A 23,011-nucleotide genomic window follows, 5' to 3' on the forward strand; every position below is an offset into this window, starting at 1 on the left:
CTGATTTCAGAACAATAAAGCAGTTCTTTCACTTAACAAGGAGAGCCCCTCACTTTGAAGGTCTAAATGCTTTTGCCCAGTTCTCACAGAAAGCATTGTACAGGAACCAATCACTGCCTGTTGTCAGGCAGAAGATTGTCCCTGGTCAACCCACTGGTTTCCAGCCAACCAATCGATCCAACTCCCGCCAAACCTAGTTTTGAAGATCCACTCGGTGCTGAAGAGTCTGACTTCTCCTTCCAAAAACTGGGAAGTGTCCTGACAAGCAGGTTGCTCCAACTTTGAGTCTTCTGGTTCGATCCCGGCTATGGGTCACTGTCCGTGTGCAGTTTGCACATTCTCCCCGTGTTTGCGTGGGTTTCACCCCCACAACCCATACGATGTACAGGGCAGGTGGATTGGCCACGCTAAATTGTCCCTTAATTGGAATAATTAATTGGGTACTCTAAATTTTTAAAAATCACAAACTGGGCTTCGATCAGCTGGTAACAAGTGTGTTTATAGAATCCTTCAATAGAATTTACAGTGCAGGAGGCCATTCAACCCATCAAGTGTACACCGGTCCTTGAAAGAGCACCCTACTTAAGCCCACACCTCCACCCTACTCCATAACCCAGTAACCCCACCTAACCTTTGGACACTAAGGGGCAATTTAGCACGGCCAATCTACCTAACATGCACATCTTTGGACTGTGGGACGAAATCGGAGCACCCGGAGGAAACCCACGCAGACACGGGGAGAAAACGCAAGCTCCACAGAGACAGTGACCAGAGGCTGGAATTGAAGCCAGGTCCCTGGAGTTGTGAGACAGCAGTGCTAGATTTTATAAATAGATCATTTATATAATCTATTACTTATTCTCCATGTTCTGATCGATTGCTGGGTCCCACTTCAAAGTTTCCAAAACTGCTGTGCATCGGTATAGCATTGGGAAGTCACCTGGGCTGGCTGACTGCTCAGTTTCCACCCGCACTGTGCAATGGGAATCTGGCCCCTTCACTCCCCTCTGCACCACTGCTGCCAGCCCAGCTGAGTATTTGCAGCATTGTATTTATCTCAGTTTAGCCCGGGTTAACACGTTCCCTGACCAAATGGGTTCCACCACAAAATCATCAGACTATCGGGTTTTGAATGAAGAAAAAGACTGGGCTTATGATTCAGCTCCATAAATACAAGGCTCGCAACTGAGGAACACAGGATTGCATGTGAATGTATTTTGAAACACGACAATGAAAATAATGTAATGCCAGCCAAAATAAAAAAGTGGACAAATAACTCCCCTCTAATGAAAAGCAGTGATTCCATAGCACTGCCAAAATAGAATTTGTCCGTATTAAATAAAGAATGAGTTTAATCTGCCATCGTCTACAGGACATAGCCATCAATGCAATCTTCAATATTTATAAGGCCTATCTAGTCTTTAGCACTCCACAAGCTCCATACAGAACTAAAAAAAATCAAAACAAGCATTACTCCATTATCAATCCTTTCCATTGCCCCAACTCATTTTGGTGACCTGGTGACTACTGCTGATTCAAATCCTCAGTACTTTTTCAAAACATTACTTACATTATTGGAATTCAAAATCACTGTCCAGTAGAACGTTCTGGAAGCAACAATAGCCCAGACAAGTATGTTAAAGTAAAAGTGCAACGTGGGTGCAGATTAAGAACATAATAGACCTGTTTCTGAGACACAATAGTGTAATAATCTTTTGTCACAAGTAGGCTTATATTAACACTGCAATGAAGTTACTGTGAGAAGCCCCTAGTCGCCACATTCTGACGCCTGTTCGAGTACACGGAGGGAGAATTCAGAATGCCCAATTTACCTAACAGCACGTCTTTCGGGACTTGTGGGAGGAAACCGGAGCAAACCCACAGAGAGAAGCTGCAGACTCCGCAGTGACACAAGCCGGGAATCGATCCTGGGACCCTGGCGCTGTGAAGCGAGTGCTAACCACTGTGCTACCATGCTGCCCAAAAGTATGGTCATTTCAAACCACACCTTGGAGAATGCACAAAGAGCAATGGGAAGTATCAGGATTCTGAAGATCGCTTCTCGGCCAAGAGGTGTGCATCAACTTGAATCTTGTATGTCTCTCTTGTGGAGACCATGAATTGGGATTCAATTTGACTTGGTTTTTGGAGCAAGCAATGAGATGGATGAAGGGCTTTCTTTGTCCACTCTCCGCATTGACTTTGTTAAAAAATATTTTACTCCATTCTTAAAAGATACAACCAGGATTCTAAAACTGGTCAAACCTCAGCAAAAAAACATCATCCACCATTCTCATCAGGGATGGACTTTACTATGTCGCTCTCAAAAGCCAACACCCAACAAATATTCTCACCATAGGCATTTCGAGGGAGAACTTCGGATAAGGAATTCTCAAGAGTTGGCCTCATTGCAGATGCAATCCTGAGTCGGTGCAGCTCACCAAATTCAAGTTTAAAAAAAATCTCAGATGTAGTGGCAAGGCTGGTATTCATTTTTCATCTTCAAATGCTCTCGAGAAAGTGGTGGTGGGACTTGTGACACAGGTGTTTCTTTGTGCACCTGGCTTCTGATCTATGAACTAACTTCAGTGCTCGTGTGCAGCCGTTACTAATGTGGTTCACCAGTGGTAGCCTCCTTGAAATTGGAAACCTCCAAAGCCACTTCTTCTAAGAGGGCAATAAACCTTAAATTTTCAGTCTAAGTATTTAATAAACCTTTGATTGGGTTAAGAGCACCCAGAAAGAGTATTGATTGGACATGTTCCTGGCAGAGCTCAAGGTTGCTACAACAATGGAAACATCAATGCAGGAGGCAATCTCTGCAGGTGAGTGAACAGAACGGTAGTAGTTAGCTATTGCTTCAACGGTGCCCGTGCCCTGGGTTCGATTCCTGGCTTGGGTCACTGTCTGTGCGGAGTCTGCACGTTGCCCCGTGTCTGCGTGGGTTTCCTCCCACAAGTCCCAAAAGATGTGCTCGATAGGTGAATTGGACATTCTGAATTCTCCCTCAGTGTACCCGAACAGATGCCTTATTGGGGCAACTAGGGGATTTTCACAGTAACTTCATGCCAATGTTAATGTAAGCCTAGTGAACATAGGAAATGAATACTGTATAATGCATTACTGACAGAATGGGGGAAAATGAATACTGTATAATGCATTGACAAACCACAAGTTGAAATAGCAATGATAGGACATTAACTTACTTAGGTGACGTAGATTGGAGAAGTTGGGGTTGTTCATCTTGGAGAGGACTGAGAAAAGATCTGAGAAAGCTAAAGTCATGATGGGTCTTTTATTGGTGAAACGATTGAGAACCTGAGGGCACAGGCTTAATGTTTTTAGAAACATAGGAAATAGGTGCAGTAGGCCATTCGGCCCTTCGAGCCTGCACCACCATTCAATATGGTCATGGCTGATCATCCAAATTCAGTATTCCACTCCCGCTTTCTCTCCGTGCCCCTTTAGCCGCAAGGGCCACATCTAATTCCCTCTTGAACATATCCAGCGAACTGACCCCAACAGTTTTGTGGTAGAGAATTCCACAAGTTCACAACACTCTTGAGAGAAGTTCTTCTTCATCTCAGTCCTGAATGACTTATCCCTTATTCTTCAGCTGTGAGCCCTAGTTCTGGACGTCCCCAACATCCTTCCTGCATCTAGTCTGTCCAGTCCCATCAGGATTTTAGGTTTCTGTAAGAACCCCTCATTTTTCTAAGCAGCATGGTAGCACAAGTGGATAGCACTGTGGCTTCACAGCACCAAGGTCCCAGGGTTCGATTCCCCACTTAGTCACTGTCTGTGCAGAGTCTGCACATTCTCCCCGTGTCTGCGTGGGTTTCCTCCGGGTGCTCCGGTTTCCTCCCACAGTCCAAAGACGTGCAGGTTAGGTGGATTGGCTATGCTAAATTGTCCTTGGTGTCCAGAAAGGTTAGGAGTTAGTGGGTTACGGGGGTAGGGTGGAAGTTAGGGCTTAATGTGGGTCTGTGCAGACTCGATGGGCCGCAGGGCCTCCTTCTGCACTGAATGCTCTTTGAGGACAAGCCCAGTCAATCCAGTCTTTCTTCAAACGTCAGTCCTGGGAGTTAGTCTGGTAAACCTTCACTGGACACCCTCAATAGCAAGAATGTCTTTCCTCAAACTAGGAGGCCAAAACTGCACTCAATACTTGGCAAAGGAAGCAATGGCAACATGATGAAAAGCTTTTAAGCGAGTGGTTAGTATCTGGCATGCATTGCCTGGGCAGAATTCATGGGGGAATTGAATTATCTGAAGATGAATAGTGTAGTCAGTTCTACAGGAAGCAGGAAATTGGCAGAATGTGAATTGTTCCTTCAGAGAGAGCAGACACAATGGGCGAAGTGGCCTCCTTCTGTGCTACAACTATTGTGTGATTCTGGGTTTACAAGATGATCTAATTAATCCCTGTCCCTAGTTGTACAAGTGTACAAGAGGAGATGTACGAGGCAAGTTTTTTACGCAGAGGGTAGTGGGTACCTGGAACTCGCTACCGGAGGAGGTAGTGGAAGCAGGGACGATAGGGACATTTAAGGGGCATCTTGACAAATATATGAATAGGATGGGAATAGAAGGATACGGACCCAGGAAGTGTAGAAGATTGTAGTTTAGTCGGGCAGTATGGTCGGCACGGGCTTGGAGGGCCGAAGGGCCTGTTCCTGTGCTGTACATTTCTTTGTTCTGTTACATTCTACAATATGTTCCAGATGTATGATTTGCATTGACGTACACAACTTAAAAATAGTTTGAGATACAATCCAGCTACGAATCTCAGCCAAAATAGCAAGGGGGAGGGATCATGCATGGGCAGTTTCTCCTCCATTCCATCCAACCCTACCCACAATCATCCAAATCCTTCAAGTTTTTGAATTGTAGCAGACCAGACTACATCTTGGGGGGGGGGGGGGGGGGGGGGGCTTCATTTTCAAATGCTTTCCACTTTTCAAGTGGGCTCCTCTGAACCCATATAACAATCTTTGGTAATAAGGTAGCAGCTTGTTCCAAAATTGATTTTGGCTGTGCTGCAGTTACAAAAATCCACTTTACTCAGCACCTGCAACATTTCTTAGTGTCACTTTTAGAACTAAAAGTCAAATACATTAGTTAAAAAGGTCAGGGAAGCATGCCGATGCACTCATGTGAAAATGGATGGAGACCCATCTACTATATCCACTCTCACCATCCTTAATTTCAAAAAGATTACAAAATTCTGAACAGGGAGGTTGTGAATATTAACTGCCTCACACACCAAGCATATTAATATGTTTAGGTCTCCAGAGGATCATACTCAGTAAGCTAATAAAGGAGATGCAATCTCCATGTCAGAGAAATTGATGATACTGTATGTGGTCAGTCTGATCACACAAACTCACTGTGAAAGTCAACCTTGCTATCCCAGATTTTGATTCAGATTGTTCTCTTCTGCCTCCTTCCCAACAACTAAAAAGTCCAATCTTTGCCAATAGCTGACAACAAATTAAAATAGTTCGATGTTTTCTTCACCATTGGTTACTGAAACATTGTTGGTGTAATGAGGAAGTGGTTGCAGGGACAGGTCTCAATTCCCCCAATCTCTCGTACCCAAGACCCTGGAGGAGTTGTCGATTATATTGGGATTCAGCTACCGCATAGCTTTAAACCAAATCTTTGTGCTTTTTATTCAGCAGACTTTACCTGTCTGGATTTTGCCACAGGATAATTATACAGTCACAGTCATATTTTTAGTCAGAGAAGTTGGATGAGAAAGGGGGCTTTTGTCTTCTAATTTATCAGATGCCCAATATTGTTCAATAAGAGTACTGGTTGTGGTTTCGGGGTGATGCAAGCAGATTTACATACTTGGCATTTCCGAGTTGTCCTTCCCAAAATCCCATCCCAATTCAAAAACAAAATAAACTGCATCCAATAGGAGGTGTGTGTGAATAGGGCATTTTGCTTGACGAGGGTGTGGCGAGCAGATAAATATCACACAGCAGGCAATTTCTTAAATAATCCAGACACCAAGACCAATTCCTTGTTGAGGTCAAGTTTTTATGATGCCAAATTTCTTTTCTGTGAAGTTTCCCATCCATTACATAAAAGCTATCCTCCAATCCAACATTTGCTTTCAATTTGTCACTGCATTTCAAAGGAAGTCCTGAAATGGGAGGCTGTGTAATCCAAATGGAGTGAAATGGCCCAGATAAGATTGGAGCCGAAATGCCAGCCAATTTAGTTAAGCCCAATGGTGGTTTTGAGACGCCACACTGGTTTGTGAACAGCACCCGCATAGTCTCCCGACACGCCTCTTCCACCCCATATAAGGCAAGCTTTTTTTTTGTTGCAAATTGGAGTGATTGCAAGCAAATCTTACTTTTCTTGCCAGCCTCAAGCAGATCATGCACGTTAGAAAGAGGCTGCCAGTCACAGGTGGCTCAGTGAGAGTTTTTGCAGAAACACGAAAATGTCAAACATTACCAGAAGCAAAGCAGAATGATAGTGTTAATCACTATTTTCACTACTTTACAACATATTATTCCACAGGTCACTGGTTGGCGTTCAGCCTGGAGCCGGTAATCAGTTCCACCCAGTGTTTCCTTTTTCCTCCTCCATGGCTGAATATGGATAAACCTTCATTTCTGCAAAAATCAGCAGAGATTATGCTTTGTAATCCAGGCCTCACTCTGGCATCGGAAAAGTTGTGACTTGGGCTGATGGAATTCATTTAAAAAAGTCAACAATTTTAAATATTTCTTAGGGAATTTGTTTAATAAATTTCCAAACTTACTTAGCACAATTTGGCCAACTCCCCCTCCTCCCCCCATTAAAAAAAATACAGCAGCCAGACAGTGGAATAACCAACAGCCAGGGTGAGGTATCAACAAGAAATGATGCACTCTTAAGCAACATTCGGTGGATCTCTTCCAAGTTCCAGGAAATGGAGTCGCGCCTTCAGCAGCCTACACGGTATAAAAGGCAATTTTCTTCCTGCATTTATACTGCTGACTGGACAGGATATGAACAGAGAGCAGTGCAACAGTACTGTCGTTACGATAAACTGGTTTTGGAGGGCTTCATAGAACAATGCTCCTTTGATTTTTTTGCCGAGTCAGTAGCATTTTATTTTATTAAGGATATTAATGTGCTTAAAGCCCACCCCTTGTTTGGTAAAACAGTCCTATTACATTAAACTCCCAGTTCCTGTTCTCTCCAGTGGTTAAGATTTAGGCTAATGTGCTTTGGCACGGAGCTGTGCACGCTTGCCAGTAACAGCCTGGAAGCCGGTTTTGATGCTGGCCACAGAACAGCGTGAATGACAGGTCTCGCACTGCAAGAAATACAGCCGTGTGTCCTTCTGCAAGATGGTGTCTGGCGACCGGCAAGTATGGCAGGTTACGTACTCCTCTGTGTATTGGAGTGGGGAAGGGAAGAGGGAGATAATAAAAATACAAATTACAAAATGTTTCACAGAGAAAACCCAATATAATTTTAATACTTATTTTAAAGAGTAAAAAAATCCAAAAGTTAAAAGATGCGAAGGAAACATCAGAATTTACCAGAAGCATTGAGGTACAGTGAGAAACAATAAATGTTTAATTGCCCCAGGATAATTGACAAGGCTAAAGAAACAGAAGTCATGGAGTTGTCTAATCTCAGAGGGGATCAAGGAAGCTGAACAAGAGAGAAATTAAAGGCATTTTAAAACTAACTTAGAAATAAACTTCAAGTTTACCAGGTTACCAACTTTGCAACACTGCTGCAGTGCCATACTGGGGGGGGGGGGGGGGAGAAGAGAGAGAGAGAGAGAGAGAGAGAGAGAGAGAGAGAGAGAGAGAGAGAGAGAGAGAGAGAGAGAAAGAGGTCAGAAAATCAGGATGTTGGCGGAATAAAAGGGGCATAATCAGGGAAATTACAAGGAAATATAATTACTAAAACTTGAGTTTTGCAGCGTTTAGTGAAGAACCCCAAAGCTTAATTAACATTTCCACTGATCAATATGGACAATAAGGGACATATGGACAATAAGGGAATAGTGTAGATGGGCTTTAGAGTGGTTTCACAGGTCGGCACAACAGAGGGCCAAAGGGCTTGTACTGCGCTGTAATGTTCTATGTTCTAATAAGGTTCTTACCCCAAATTAATCCCTTTTCCTGCCAACACTTGCATCCCCACCCATAAAGTACAGATGCATCATACTCACTGATGTATCTCCTCAGCACATTTTCTATTTGTTTTTGCTGAAACCTCCCTTTGATTACAAGCTGGTTGTTGCCATCAATGGATCCACTGTGAAAAGGAAAAAAAGCTCAGTGTTACAAGTAAAATTCTGCATTTAGATTAATCACTAGTCAGAGGCAAGCTGAACGACCAGTCCACCTCCTTCGACCATAAGACATAGAAGCGGAACTAGGCCACTTGGCCCATCGAGTCTGTTCCGCCATTCAATCATGGCTGATATTTTCTCATCCCCATTCTCCTGCCTTCCCCCATAATCCCTGATCCCCTTATTTATCAAGAACCTATCTTAAAGACATTCAGTGATTTGGCCTCCACAGCCTTCTGCGGTAGAGTTCCACAGATTCACCGCCCTCTGGCTGAAGAAATTCCTTCTGGCAGTATTGGGCGAGGGACTCTCAGCTCATCGTCCCAGGGCTTTAAGACTTCAGGACAATATAGACAGGCTAACAGGATGGGCAGGTAGCAGCATCAGGTACCACTTACGCTGCAAGTTTGGTTAGATAGATACTTAGAAGGGAATGTTTTTATATTTGCACAGGACCATGGGGAAAGAGGAGAGTGGGATGAATTGGACAGGTTTCTCAAAAGAGCTGACACAGGTAGTCGGCCAAATGGTCTCTTTTGGTGCTACAGGATACCATGAATACAGAAAGAAATTCTGCAAGTAGGAAAAAGGAGATGGAACTTAAATGATAAGATTTTCAATACCAGCAGTAGAAGTAATGTTGTTAAAAGAAAAAACGCCAACAATACCAAAGCAGTGAGGGAATGCTGTATGTACACTTAGGATCCTCATCAGCCTGCAGTTGGAACTATGCAGATTGGATGGCTCTTGATAGAAGGAAGAAGGAATATAAAAGAAATGATCAATAAGAATTTTAGACACGAGGGGAAATAAAGGGACGTAGTGGGAAATGAAGTTGAGGGAGATCAATCATCTTGGACGAGCCACATGGCCTATTGCGGCCCCTATTTCTTATGTTCTTCCAATGGAAAAGGCATAGATTTACTAGGAGGTTAGACTGAAGAAAGAGTGGAGAAGTTAAAACTTCTTTCTCTGGAGCTGAAAATGGAAACCGATAAAAAGCCTGCAATAGTTAAGGGATAAATAGAGCTGTTTCCACCGGACAGTATGGATAGGAGTGAGGACATAAATTTAAGGCAACTAATAATTAAAACACATGAGAAAATAAAATTATTACACAATCGATGCTCAAAATGTGAAATTCTCTGCCACTGTTGAAACAGATTTGATGAATACTTTAAAGATTAATTATTGGAAAAGATTGAAGAGTACAGGAAGCAAGCAAGAGTTTCCCACCCCTGATTATATGCTCGTGATGTTTGAACCATATCTTTTTGATCTGCAAGATGACTACCAAACAGAATACACAAAGAGATAAAAGTGTCTATTTCCTCACAGCGCTGTTCAGTATAAGCACCACTAGTCAACTTTGCTTCTACCAAGGAGGATGTCAAACATCAGGCAGATGAAACCAGCAGCAAACCTCTGTTTCCAGAGATGGTATCACCTGACTAGAGAACTAGGCTACCACTTGCTACCCTTTCGTCCAGTTATTTCGATGCTTTATGCGCCGATGTTTTTGCGGTTATCTAAGTATTAATGCTGGTGTGCCAGGCCCGGTCGATCGCTGCTGTATCCAGGTCCAGTGTTCCTGCACCCCCCACGTGCGACCCGTGGGCGCCGCCATTTTCGTCCCCGCAGACCACGTGCGGCCCGTGGGCGCCGCCATCTTCCTCCCAGCAGAACACGTGCGGCCCGTGGCCGCCGCCATCTTCCTCCCAGCGGACCACGTGCAGCCCGTGGGCGCCGCCATATTTAACGGCTCCCGCCACGTGCGCCCCGTGGCTGCTGCCATCTTCAGCGCCATTTTGGACGGCGCCTCAGGGCCCCGGCTCATCGGGCACTTCATCTGGCCGTTCATCGCCCGCCCTGGCCGTTCATCGCCCGCCACCACCACCGACCAGCCCGGAGCCCAACACCAGCCGCAATCAAACAACGAAAGAGAGAGCCATTAGATTATATGGGGGAAGACGTTGTCAGCCTGTTTAATTGACAGCTGAACTGGCAATGAACAGACGATAGACATGGGAAGCTTGGTAATAAAATCAAATGAGTTGGGGGTCAAGAAAGTGGCTTTCCATTTAACTTGTGACTAAAGAATGCATGGTCTGTGACTTGGTTTGGAAAGGCTGGCACAATAACAGCGATTGAGATGATTCTCCTCAAGACAGTTTTGATGAGAATTACTTGGTCAGAAAAGCTAACTGGGACAGTGTCACATTCTGCTATTTTCCAAGGCATAAGAAACCTTACTAAATAAGATAATCATTCTTACACTTTCCACGTCCGATTTACAAAACAAACCAGCCTGTTCATTTATATATGGCCTTGCCTCATTGAAATATTGATCCTTTTGCCTTTTTAAAGATCAGACAGGCTCACAAAGCAGGCCCGTGGGATGAGGGCATTCAGTTCAGGTAACAACAGTTCCATTGCCACCCTGAAGAGCAGAGACAGCCACACACACACAAACATCAGTTCCCGTGTCCAAGATTTTTCAGTCTGGAGTAAAGCATGCTGAAAACAGAGCGGGCACCAGCGAAAGATTGTCAACACTGCGAAACATAGTGCCCCTTCAGGCAAGATATTAAACGGAGACGTCATCTGCCTGATCTGGCAGTTTAGGTGGATATAAAAGATCCACAGCGTTACTTAAGAATGGGGAAGATTTTGGAATGAACATTTCCCTCTCAACCAACACAACTGAAAACAGATTACTCATTTATTTCAGCGCTGTGACAAAAGATAGTTCATAACTGTTGCAGGTGAAATATTGTGATGAATGTAGGAATTTCTTTTATCTATTGGATGATATGTATCTGGTGCAGTGATGTTTTAAATCTTGATTTAAAAGACAGATGGACACTGGCTGCAGAAGTGCCATTAAGATGTTGTAAAAGTGAGATCATTGTTATTTCAAAACCATGCTTATATTTAAAATGAGTTTAATCAGGTTACTGGATTTGAGTGGGATAAAGATGCAGTAATGGGAGGGGCCATGTCTGAGGCGGTGGGTTTTAGGGTCAGTTCTGCCGGAAGCTGTGAGCTGACCAGCAGCTTTTGCCAATTCGGAGAGGTTAAGCAATAGAGACACCGACAGGAAAATCTCTCTTTCCAAGTAGTCTTTCCAAGACATTCTATACTGCAAGTATCTCTCGGTTCACTAAAGTGGTTATTAACCTGTGATGGGCTTTGCTCAATTGGAAATAAAGGTACAAGTTAGTAGTAAACAGGGTTTCCTTTTATTGTTAATTGTTTAACTGTGAAGCGGAAGACATTTCTTCTATGATATTAAGATAGTTTTAATACTGTGTTAATAAAAGAGTTTGTTTAATACACCAAATCCTTATTTGCACATGGGATCACTCCTGGAGCAAAGTATTCTTTTCCTCCCAGTTTTATAAATTAAAGCAAGCCTAGGATTGTAATGATACATTTCGAAGAGGTAAAGTGCGGCAGATAGCAAGAAGCAGACAGCATGTTCAGTCCCTTGAATTGAAAGAATTATCCAATTAGTCCCACTTCCCTACTCCATAGACTAGTAACTATTTCATTTTATAGCCGATTCTCTTTTGAAAGTTATGTTGAATCTGCTTCCATTGCCATTTCAGGCAGCACATAACTTACTGCATGAAAAATCCAAATCATCCTGTCTGGTTCTATTGCTAATTACCGTAAATATGTAAACTTTTGGATTGGATTTGTTTATTGTCACGTGTACCAAGGTACAGTCAAAAGTATTTTTGTTTAAAGTAAACTTTTGCTTAATAATTTATATTTGTGTATTAATTCAGCACAAATAAACTAGCTGCATCAAAATGAAACTTAAAAATGGTATTATTGAATATACAGGCCGTATTACTGACTGCAACTGTTGCTTATTTTGCATCTCATATTGGCACCTGAAAAGTTACTCTATTACTTTTCCCCAGTTTCCCGAGGAAGTTACAGTGGGACTGCCTTTTGGAGCTATTAGAGACATGCAATAAATGTGGCCACATCAGCTTCACCCATCTCCTCACGACAAGCTGTAATCAATGCTGCTGCATGCATCTGACCCGGCGTGACAATATCGGACTGATTTCAAAGATAAATTCAGTCACGTAATTGTTTTCAGCATTCAAACTGACAGCAACCATCAGAATACACATTTACAGAATCCCAAAAAATCACAAAGCCCCGAGAGGCAATGGTCTATAAATATCTGGACAATTTATTACCTCATCAAATTAACCCCTTTCATATGCTCTCAGGCCAGTTTAGAGGAATTCCACCTCGGCTTTCTGATCACCCCAATGAAATTTAAAACCAGCCTTTTGGCATATGCAAGTTTTTTTGTTTTGTTTATAGTAAAATGTCACAGTAAAATGCCATGGTTTTTATCAAGGGGTGGAGTGAGCAGATGTTTACTGGTAGTCCTGAGGGTTGAGACCATCAGGCATTAACTCCTTTCACGTGGTCTGGCAGATAGTTAGGAACACACAGGCACAACAAAAAAAAAAAAAAACCAAATCCAATTGAACAACGACTGAATTCAAAACAGTCCCTACTCCAAAATTAGTTTTCAAAAACAAACTGGTTTAGGACCCAATACCTCCAACACACAAAGTTTGCAAACACTGGCAGGAAGTGTTATTGGAGTCGGTAATACTTGGTGCACAACTGGCCAAAATAATTACGACAGCAAATACACAGGCCTATTGGATCAACTGCTCTATGAAGGGGTTTATGGTCCAGGTCAGCCCCCCTCCTCCCAGTTTACTTTTTCTTTTGCCATTACAACTCACCGTCTTGCTCGCATGTCTGTCCTGGGCTTGCTGCAATGTCCCAATGCAAACTGGAGGAACAGCACCTCATCTTTCAACTCGGCACATTGCAGCCTTCCGGACTTAATGAGTTCAACAACTTCACACTGTGAACTCTCTCCTTCACCCCATTTTTATTGATATCAATTTATTTTCATTCCTTCCATCGATCTGTTTTTCCCTCGGCATTAACCCTCCCACCCCACCCGGGCCACATGTTCCCTGTTCCTAGTTGCCATTTGACCCTGCTTGCCTTTTGTTCTGCCATTCACACATTCTAATCTCTTTATGTGCCTCGATCAGTCCCCCTCTTAGGCTTAATCAACCCTATTTACCTTCCCTTGGTCTTCCTGAACATTACATCTTTGGCAATCTCCACCTATCGGTGGCCCTCTAGCCAGCCCCCTCCCACCCAACAGTATAGATCTGTTCCTATTTTCAGTTCTGTTCAGCTTTGACAGTCACCCAGACTCGGAACGTTAGCTCCCTTCTCTCCAGATGCTGGCAGACCTGCTGAGATTGTCCAGAATTTTCTGTTTTTGTTACTTTATCTCATCCTATCAAAAGCTGTTTTTAGGTGGCAGAAAGATCATTAACCAGGACTCCGATTTATGATCATTAGCAAAAGAACCAGAATTAAAAACAAGGTCAATTTCTTTACCCCATACTCAGCAAGTTGTTGTAATCTGGGATGCTGTACCTGAAAGGGTTGTAGAAGCATTTTCAGTAGTAATTTTCCGAAGAGAATTTGATGAATTATTGAAGTAGAAAGCTTTGTACGGTTATGGAGGAAAGAGCAGAGAAATGGGATACATTAGATACCACCAAAGGCCTGGCCCGGCATAATGGTGCAAATGGTCTCCAACTTGATGAAATCATTCTATGATTCCATATCCTTCTATTTGTTATAATACCATGGCTGTTTTGGAAATGTCTATGCTTTCTCAAAAATATCTCCGTACCGTCAGCTTTGTGTTGTCAAGATTACTTGATTGAGAGAGAGAGAGAGAGAAGGGGGGGGGGGGGGGGGGGGGGGGAAGAGAGAGAGAGAGAGAAAAAGAGTGTATATTTTCAACTTTTTTTTTTATTGGCTAGCAGGATTGTTGCTTTAGGCCAAGTCCAATGTCAAGCTGAATACATGGGATGGAGTGATGGCTTCAATTTGACATTTTTGCGCCTGAACCAAACCAATTGCAAACCATCGTAAATATTGCTACATATCAGCATCCTTGCTTCATGGCCACAGCTCCACCACGACACCACTCAAGGCTTTTAACGTTGGAGAGAAAAACAAGCAATGCTGTAGTAGTTACTTACTGAAGTCCAATCAGAATAGCTTTGGACACTATGTTATGATGGTGTCCTGGATCAGGACACACAACCGTAGCATTGGGCAGCACGGTAGCGCAATGGTTAACACATAAACGGTGGCTCATCGGTTAGCACTGCTGCATCGCAGCGTCGAGGCCTCAAGTTTGGCTCCGGGTTACTGTCCGTGTGGAGTTTACGTATTATCCCCGTGATTGCGTGGGTGTCAACCCCACAACACCGCACCACTTGTTCCGCACTGTAACCAATCACTGTTTGTCGATGTACCACTTGCCAATGTTCTCTGTTGATTATTCTTTTGTCTGCTATGTACGTACTGTGTACGTTCCCTCGGCCGCAGAAAAATACTTTCACTGTACTTTGGTACATGTGACAATAAATCAAAATCAATCAATGTGCAGGGTAGGTGAATTGGCCATTCTAAATTGCCCCTTAATTGGAATAAAAAATAATTGGATCCCCTTTTAAAAAAATTATATAATAATAATCTTTATTGTCATAAGTAGTCTTACATTAACACTGCAATGAAGTTACTGTGCAAATCCCCAAGTCGCCACACTCCGGATCTGTTTGGAATTCTCGAGGGAGAATTCAGAATGTCCAATTCACCTAACAGCACATCTTTCGAGACTGGAGGAGGAAACCGGAACACCAGGAGGAAACCCACATAGACACGGGAGAACGTGCAGACACCGCACAGACAGTGACCCAAGCCGGGAATCGAACCTGGGAGCTGTGAAACAACAGTGCTAACCACTGTGCTACCGTGTTGCCCTGCACCACCTACAATAATTTCAAGACGTGTTACAAGGTGAACAAAGGTGCTGAGCAAAGGAGAGCAGATTAAGAGCAAAAGGAGAGCACGTGCAGCAATACCCATTGGCTGAATATCAGATCTCAATCAATTTGCACTGGGGCAATGGAGACATTAAAATCAGGTCAAAGTATCTATTTTTTTTAAATGGGAAGAGGGTGCTCGGTAGAGCACATACCTGTCACATTGGTTTATTGCAACATTATTACAGTTACGCAGCTCCTCCTAGAGGCTTTTATTGCAACGTTATTACAAATACGCAGCTCCTCTTAGCGGCTCTCAACTATTTGGTTGATTCTCTGTAACTAGAGAGACTGATTTAGAGACTTCAGGACAATTCACATCCAATAACCTGCTCAGAACGTCAGTTCCATTTTTGACAGCTGTGACAAATTGCAGCACAATCTGCCCACAATATACTAAACAAGACTAACCAACATGATTTAAAAAGTCAATTTGTACAAACTCCCAATGTTAGCAGATCCTTTAAAATATTCCAGGCTCCAAATCCTTGCCAGGTTCTTCCTGGAGCCATACATACCCCATGTTGTTTTATAATTGATAGAGAGGGTGTGGATGTTGCTGGTTTGGCCAGCATTTACTACCCATCCTCAATTGCCGTCAGAAAAGTGATGGTGAGCTGCCTTCTTGAACCGCTGCAGTCCCCGTGGTGTATGTACACCCACAGTGCTGTTAGCAAGGGAATCCCAGAATTTTGACCCAGTGACAGAGAAGGAACAGCGATATATTTCCAAGTCAGGTTGGTGAGTGGCTTGGAGGGGAATCACCAGGTGGTGTTCCCAGGTATCTGCTGCCCTTGGCCTTCTAAATGGTAGTGGTCATTTGGTTGGAAGATGTGGCCGCTGTAGCCGTGAGTTTCTGCATTGGTGGTACACCACTACATTGTTTGTCACTGGTGGAGGCAGTGAATGTTTGTGGAAGGGGTGCCAATCAAGCAGGCTTTGTCCTGGATGGTGTCAAGCTTCTCGAGTGTTGTTGGGGTTGAACCCCTCCAGGTAATTGGAGCATTTTTCATTACACTCCTGGCTTGTGTCTTGTAGGTTGTGGACAGGCATTGGGGAGTCAGGTGAGCTATTCGCCACAGGATCCCTAGCCTCCTGTAGCCGCAGTATTTATATGACCAGTCCAGTTCAGTTTCTGGTCAATGGTAACCCCTAGGGTGTTAATATTGGGGGATTCAGTGACGGTACTGTCATTGAAAATCAAAGAACAATGATTAGATCCTCTCTTGTTGGAAATGGTCATTGTCTGGCACTTGTCAGCTCAAGCCTGGACATTGCCCAGGTCTTATTGCATGTGGACATGAATTGCTTCAAAATCTGAGGAGTTGCGAATGTGGAACATTGTGCAATCATCAGCTAATAAACCCACTTCTTGACCTTATGATGGAAGGAAGGTCACTGATGAAGCAGCTGAAGATGGGTGGGCCTAGGGGAATACGCTGAGGAAATCCATGTACCAAGTTTCATTGAAATCCATGCATTAGCATTCAAAATATATAGTTTACACACAAACAAATATCAGACAGAGGTGAAAATATTGCTGAACCCACCTTCAGCAGTGGAAGATATGTTTTTTCACATCTAGAAGGGTCACAAGACAAAGTGCAATTTGCACACTTCATGGTTAGACTTTGGGGAAATTAATGGGATTGAAGACAGATAAATTTATCTATGAAATTCACTGCCACAGAAAGTAGTTGAGGCGAAAACGTCGAGTAATTTCAAGAAGGAATTAAGATATAGCTCTTGGGGCTAAAGGGATTATGGGGGGCGGGGGGGAAGGCAGTATCAGGGTATTGAACTTGATGATCAGCCATGATCATAATGAATGGTGGAGCAGGCTCGAAGGGCCTCCTTCTATTTTTTTTATGTGCGTGTGTGGCCTTAACAGGACTCCGTGCCATTGTCATCTATCACCAATATACCCATGGTTTTAAAATAGTGCACCGCTACTTTGGGCAATAACATGGAACCCATTAGTGTTTTATAAGATTGGCAGCTGGTGGATGTTACTATTAACCAAATTTACAATATTTAGAAGTGTTTCATTAAAATGCCCAGACATTAAAAGTGTTTCCCAGGCGGTTCAAGTCGACAATAATATCCCATGGTAGATTTTGAAATTAATTTTGTTTTTTCTTGTAAACCCAATTGCTACATTTTCTCTCAAAGCACATGCTCCCCATGGATGAAAGTTATTAGTCTGAACTCAGGCGCCGGTTTCAAAAATAGAATTAATTGCAAATGTCTATGAAATGAGGCTATAAATGTGACGACGGGGACATAAACATTTTTTTCTTGCTTTGAAATCTAATCTTAAAAAGATCTGTGTTTCCATACCTCACCTCACATCAAACAACTGCTTTTAAACCTGCCAAGCAGAAGCAAACATGTCAAGCCCAGCGCAAGGTTCCACAAGCAGCAACAGGCATGCCCTTACTTTCAAAAAGTGGGATTGAGGAGTGAAATGTTGGCAACGCCCTAAACACTGCCTGGCAAGTTGTTTGTGTACCAGGCGGACTACCTGGTCCGAAAGGCAGCGCCAGCGAATGACCTGAACTGCTGGTAGATTCTGTCTTCATTTATTTCACCAGAATGGGTGCAGGACACTGCTGACTCACCTTGTCTGCTTACCAGATGAGCAATCAGTCCCATCACTTAGCACTGCCCAAAGGCACAAAGGAGGTTAGCAATTGAGGGCAACAAACCCATTCAGGTATATTTTATAGTAGTAATTCACATTAAATTCTTTGGAAGAATAAAATGAAATCAAGATACCGTGTACAACTGTGATAGACCAGAGATAACACGCACCAAAAGGCCTGTGCCCAACTGTCCTTAACTGAGCCAGCAGTTGAAGCACGACAGTTGACGCAAAGAAATAGGCTATCCAGGTACGACAGAATAATTGTCTGATCAAGAAGTTAACAATTGCAGTTAAGGCATACCATGGCTAAAATGAAGGGCGCGACTCAACAGGACAAGTTCTAAATGCCGTAGCAAGCTAGGTTCCCGTGGGCTCCTCGCCTCCTGTGATGGGGAGCTCCCGACCGCCATCAAATGGCACTTGGGGGGAGCTGTACATAAAAACTCACCCCTCAATCACATTCTGGACTGAATGCAGCCATACCACCACGGAGAATAGCACCACGCTTTGGGTACGCTGACCTGACCAGGATGCTGATTTGAGGCGGGACATCCTGTTGCCCCGAGGGAAGCGGAGGGTCAGCCACAGGGTAGTTAAGGATGATTGGAAGTCAGTGGCAATCAGTGCAGGAAAGCTGACCAGGAGGATCACCGTACAGTGCCGGAAAAGGACCACCAACCTCAATGGGTCGCACGGGTAACTGGACACCGGTCCCGCCGATACCATCCTGCCAAGTCAGCAGCCGGCACCACCCCACCTACCCCGGCAACACTGCACCTGTGCCGTGCACCATACAGCACTATCCTTCCATGCCCGGCAGCAGTGCCCACACATGCCACCTTCCACTGACTCCCCCCACCCGGTGCACCAAGCTTATGCCTCACACTGCCCTCTCTGTCCCCACAGGAGCAATTGGTCCATAATCGTTAGGAGGGGCCCAGTCAAGCAGCAAATGCCAGACATCAGGGTCCTCACCCCCATTAGGAACGGGCCTGGAATTTGCAGGGTTGACAGTGGATAGAGCAGTCACCAGCAGAGAGGTTGGCCTGCCCCGCGGAGGAGGACCCATGCCCATTCTCCCCGCCCCCCCCAAAGATGACTTCTCTCAGGTGAGTCTTGCATGTGCGACGGAATGACCCTTCGCTCTCACTGACCACATGTCCTTCCTCCCGCAGCGTCTCCACTTGATGGGGCTGGAGCATCGCGCAGTTGCAGATGCACATCAGGTGGAGTCAGGAACATCCAAGGGGATCAGGAGTCAGAGGTCTGCAGGACCCAGCTGAGTCACAGTCAGATGCAGAGCATCTGGCCCAGGTTTTCCTGAGGCTGATCCAGATGCTTGGACAATGCCGCAAACTCAGGAGGGGCGTCAGCAACACTCCGGTGTGTGCATAGCCTATTGTAGATGTTGCCGGCAATGCGTGGCACCGAGGTCAACATTGCTCGGATGGCGACCGTAGTGGAAGGCCTGCAGCAAGACACCAGCTCCATGAGTAGTGGTGTCCAAAGTGTGGCTCAGTCAGTGGCAACCACGGCTGAGGGGGATCAACAGCGTGTCCCAGTTGCTGGGGCACATAAGCAGCAAGTGTCGATGGGTAGCGGGAGGTGGGAGTGAACAGCGTGTGGAGGGGGCACGTGGTGTACTAGCTTGTTGAGATGTCAGGAACTGAACTAACAGCGATGGGTTGATCATGAGCCATGTAACTCTCTTCAAACTGAATGGTGAATTATGGTGCAATGGGAAAGTCATTGGACTAGTAATCCAGAAGCCTCATATTCTGGGGACATGGGCTCAAATCCCACCATGGCAATTGGTGAATTTAAATTTAAATTTAAATGAAGTCTGGAATTGAAAACTAGTAATGTTGACCATGAAAACCCCCAAATTCATTTACTGATGCCCTTTGGGGAGGAAATCTACCATTCTTACTTGGTCTGGTCTACATGTGGCTCCAGATCCACAGCAACGTAGCTGACTCTTATATGCCTTTTAAAATGGCCTAGCAAGTCATTCAGTTCAAAGGCAATAGGAATGGACAACCAATGCTGGCCTTGCCACAGCCACCCACATCTCATCAAAATAAGAATTTTAACACACGACTGATCAAGGTGGTTCACAGAGATAGAATTCAATAAAAAAACAGTTAAAATATAACTTGAGTTATATATTTGTTACAACACTCTTACCTTGTCCCCAACTCAGCCAATAAAAATGCCAGAAGATGTTTCGGTTGTCGATGTAAACTAAAGACAGAAGATGGGGAAAAAAATGAAATTCTTATAGACTTTCTTCATGTCAAATAATAATAATCTTTATTATTGTCACAAGTAGGCTTACATTAACACTGCAATGAAGTTACTGTGAAAATCCCCTAGTCGCCACACTCCGGTGCCTGTTCGGGTACACAGACGGAGAATTCAGAATGTCCAATTCACCTAACAGCACGACTTGTGGGAGGAAACCGGAGCACCCGGAGGAAACCCACGCAGACACGGGGAGAACGCACAGACTCCACACAGACAGTGACCAAAGTGGGAATTGAACGTGGGACCCTAGTGGTCTGAAGCAATAGTGCTAACCCACCGTCCTATCCAACCTTGCGAATTACAGTTCCACACTCGCTGGTTACAATATTTTGTTAAGAAAGCCACAGAATTCTTCTGGACCTTACTAGTTAAACTGCAAGACCAATTAAAAATATATTTTCATCCATTTCATGATCAGGTACGATTTGACAAAATGCAGAAATTAAGTTTGTGCCAAAGTAATTAATTCCAACAGAACTTACTATTGGTTGTTACAGAATATCATACACAATGTCAGAATAGTTCCAACTATGGTTATTAAAAGCCAGCAAACTTCCAAAACAACCAGAGAAACAGGTGATTAATCAAGCTAGCTTTATAATATTCGTGGTAGATTAAAAAGAGGTAGGGAAATTTACCTGTGTTGCTTTATGTTATTGTTATTCTTTTAAAATTCTTCTATCAAATCGACACAACCATTGGTGTTAAGATTTCAGGTTAATGACCACTCATCACAAATTTGTTCTGATGAAAGGTAAGGTCATCACCTGATCCGATCTGAATTGTCAGGGCAGCACGGGTTAGCACTGCTGCCTCACGGCGCCGAGGTCCCAAGTTCGATCCCGGCTCTGGGTCACTGTCCGTGTGGAGTTTACACATTCCCCCCGTGTCTGCGCGGGTTTCGCCCCCACAACCCAAAATGATGTGCAGGCTAGGTGGATTGGCCACGCTAAATTGCCCCATAATCGGAAAAAATGAATTGGGTACTCTAAATTTAAAGATCAGAATTATTGTTTCTCACTTCACAGATGCTGTCAGATCTGCTTAATATTTCGATCATTTTTTGCCTTAATTTAAAAGCAGCAGATTGTTCAACTATTAATATTCTTTGTATTCTCTTCACTCAACTATTTTAGGAAATTTTGTTTAAACAAGAGGAGCTGACTTCAGGTGAAAGCAGGCAGACAGTCACACTCGGTAAGGTAGCTCTCGCCAGAGTCCTCGGTTTTTAGTCCTTTCAGCCTGATTCCCAGGGGCATTTGTGGACGACCCGTCCCATTTAATAGTCCTTCACAAGATGATGTCAAACACTGCAAAAACAAATACTGGAAACAAGGATACAAGTGGCAGCCCTCCAGACGAGCTGGAGGAGGTGCAGAGTCCGCTGGGGAACAAAGACGGTGGAGATAAGTTCGTTGGGCGGGGCTGCAACCATTACTGTAGAAAGGCAGAGGCAATGGCAGACGAATTTGAGACACAATTTGGCAAGCATTCTGAGAGGCAAGGGAGGGAGATAATGGAGACCCTCAAAAATGTTGGTGGAGGATATGTTGGGCAGAGTGAGAGAGAGAGAGAGAGCGCGAGAGACAGCGCGAGAGAGAGAGAGAGCGCTGAGAGAGAGAGAGAGCGCGAGAGAGAGAGAGAGAGCGCGAGAAGAGAGAGAGAGAGAGCGCGAGAGAGAGAGAGAGAGCGCGAGAGAGAGAGAGAGCGCGAGAGAGAGAGCGCGAGAGAGAGAGAGAGAGCGCTGAGAGAGAGAGAGGAGAGCGCGAGAGAGAGAGAGAGAGCGCTAGAGAGAGAGAGAGAGCGCTAGAGAGAGAGAGAGAGCGCTAGAGAGAGAGAGAGCGCTAGAGAGAGAGAGAGCGCGAGAGAGAGCGCGCGAGAGAGCGCGCGAGAGAGCGCGCGATGAGCGCGAGCGCGAGAGAGAGCGCGAGAGAGAGCGCGAGAGAGAGAGAGTGCGAGAGAGAGAGAGAGCGCGCGCGAGAGAGAGCGCGCGCTAGATGCGCGCGAGAGAGAGAGAGAGAGCGCGCGAGAGAGAGCGCGAGAGAGAGAGAGGCGCGAGAGAGAGAGAGAGAGCGCTAGAGAGAGAGAGAGAGCGCTAGAGAGAGAGAGAGAGCGCTAGAGAGAGAGAGAGAGCGCTAGAGAGAGAGAGAGAGCGCTAGAGAGAGAGAGAGCGCTAGAGAGAGAGAGAGCGCGCGAGAGAGCGCGCGAGAGCGCGCGAGAGAGCGCGCGAGAGGCGCAGAGAGAGAGCGCGAGAGAGAGAGAGAGTGCGAGAGAGAGCGCGCGCGCAGAGAGAGAGAGAGCGCGCGAGAGAGAGAGCGCGCGAGAGAGAGAGAGAGAGAGCGCGCGAGAGAGAGAGAGAGAGCCGCGCGAGAGAGAGAGAGAGCGCGCGAGAGAGAGAGCGCGCGAGAGAGAGCGCGAGAGAGAGAGCGCGCGAGAGAGAGAGCGCGAGAGAGAGAGCGCGAGAGAGAGAGCGCGAGAGAGAGAGCGCGAGAGAGAGAGCGCGAGAGAGAGAGCGAGAGAGAGAGCGCGAGAGAGAGAGCGCGAGAGAGAGAGCGCGAGAGAGAGAGAGCGCGAGAGAGAGAGCGCGAGAGAGAGAGCGCGAGAGAGAGAGAGCGAGAGAGAGAGAGCGAGAGAGAGAGCGCGAGAGAGAGAGCGCGAGAGAGAGAGAGAGTGCGAGAGAGAGAGAGCGAGAGAGAGAGAGCGCGAGAGAGAGAGAGAGCGCGAGAGAGAGAGCGCGAGAGAGAGAGCGCGAGAGAGAGAGCGCGA

At 45.0% G+C, this 23,011-nt stretch overlaps 1 protein-coding gene across 1 annotated transcript in view; it reads right to left on the reverse strand.

The window, feature by feature from the left end:
• Positions 1-6,027: 6,027 nt before the first annotated feature.
• eif2s2 (eukaryotic translation initiation factor 2, subunit 2 beta) overlaps positions 6,028-23,011 on the reverse strand; it is an 80,886-nt gene continuing 63,902 nt past the window's right edge. The window contains exons 7-9 of the mRNA XM_072515291.1: positions 20,126-20,182; positions 8,198-8,283; positions 6,028-7,401 (exon numbers count right to left, since the gene is read on the reverse strand). Of these exons, the coding sequence (XP_072371392.1) occupies positions 7,226-7,401; positions 8,198-8,283; positions 20,126-20,182 (319 nt within the window). The 3' untranslated portion in view covers positions 6,028-7,225. The remainder of the gene's footprint in view (positions 7,402-8,197; positions 8,284-20,125; positions 20,183-23,011) is intronic.

Source organism: Scyliorhinus torazame, chromosome 8 (assembly GCF_047496885.1).
Source record: "Scyliorhinus torazame isolate Kashiwa2021f chromosome 8, sScyTor2.1, whole genome shotgun sequence".
In the NCBI taxonomy this organism is placed as follows: Eukaryota; Metazoa; Chordata; class Chondrichthyes; order Carcharhiniformes; family Scyliorhinidae; genus Scyliorhinus; species Scyliorhinus torazame.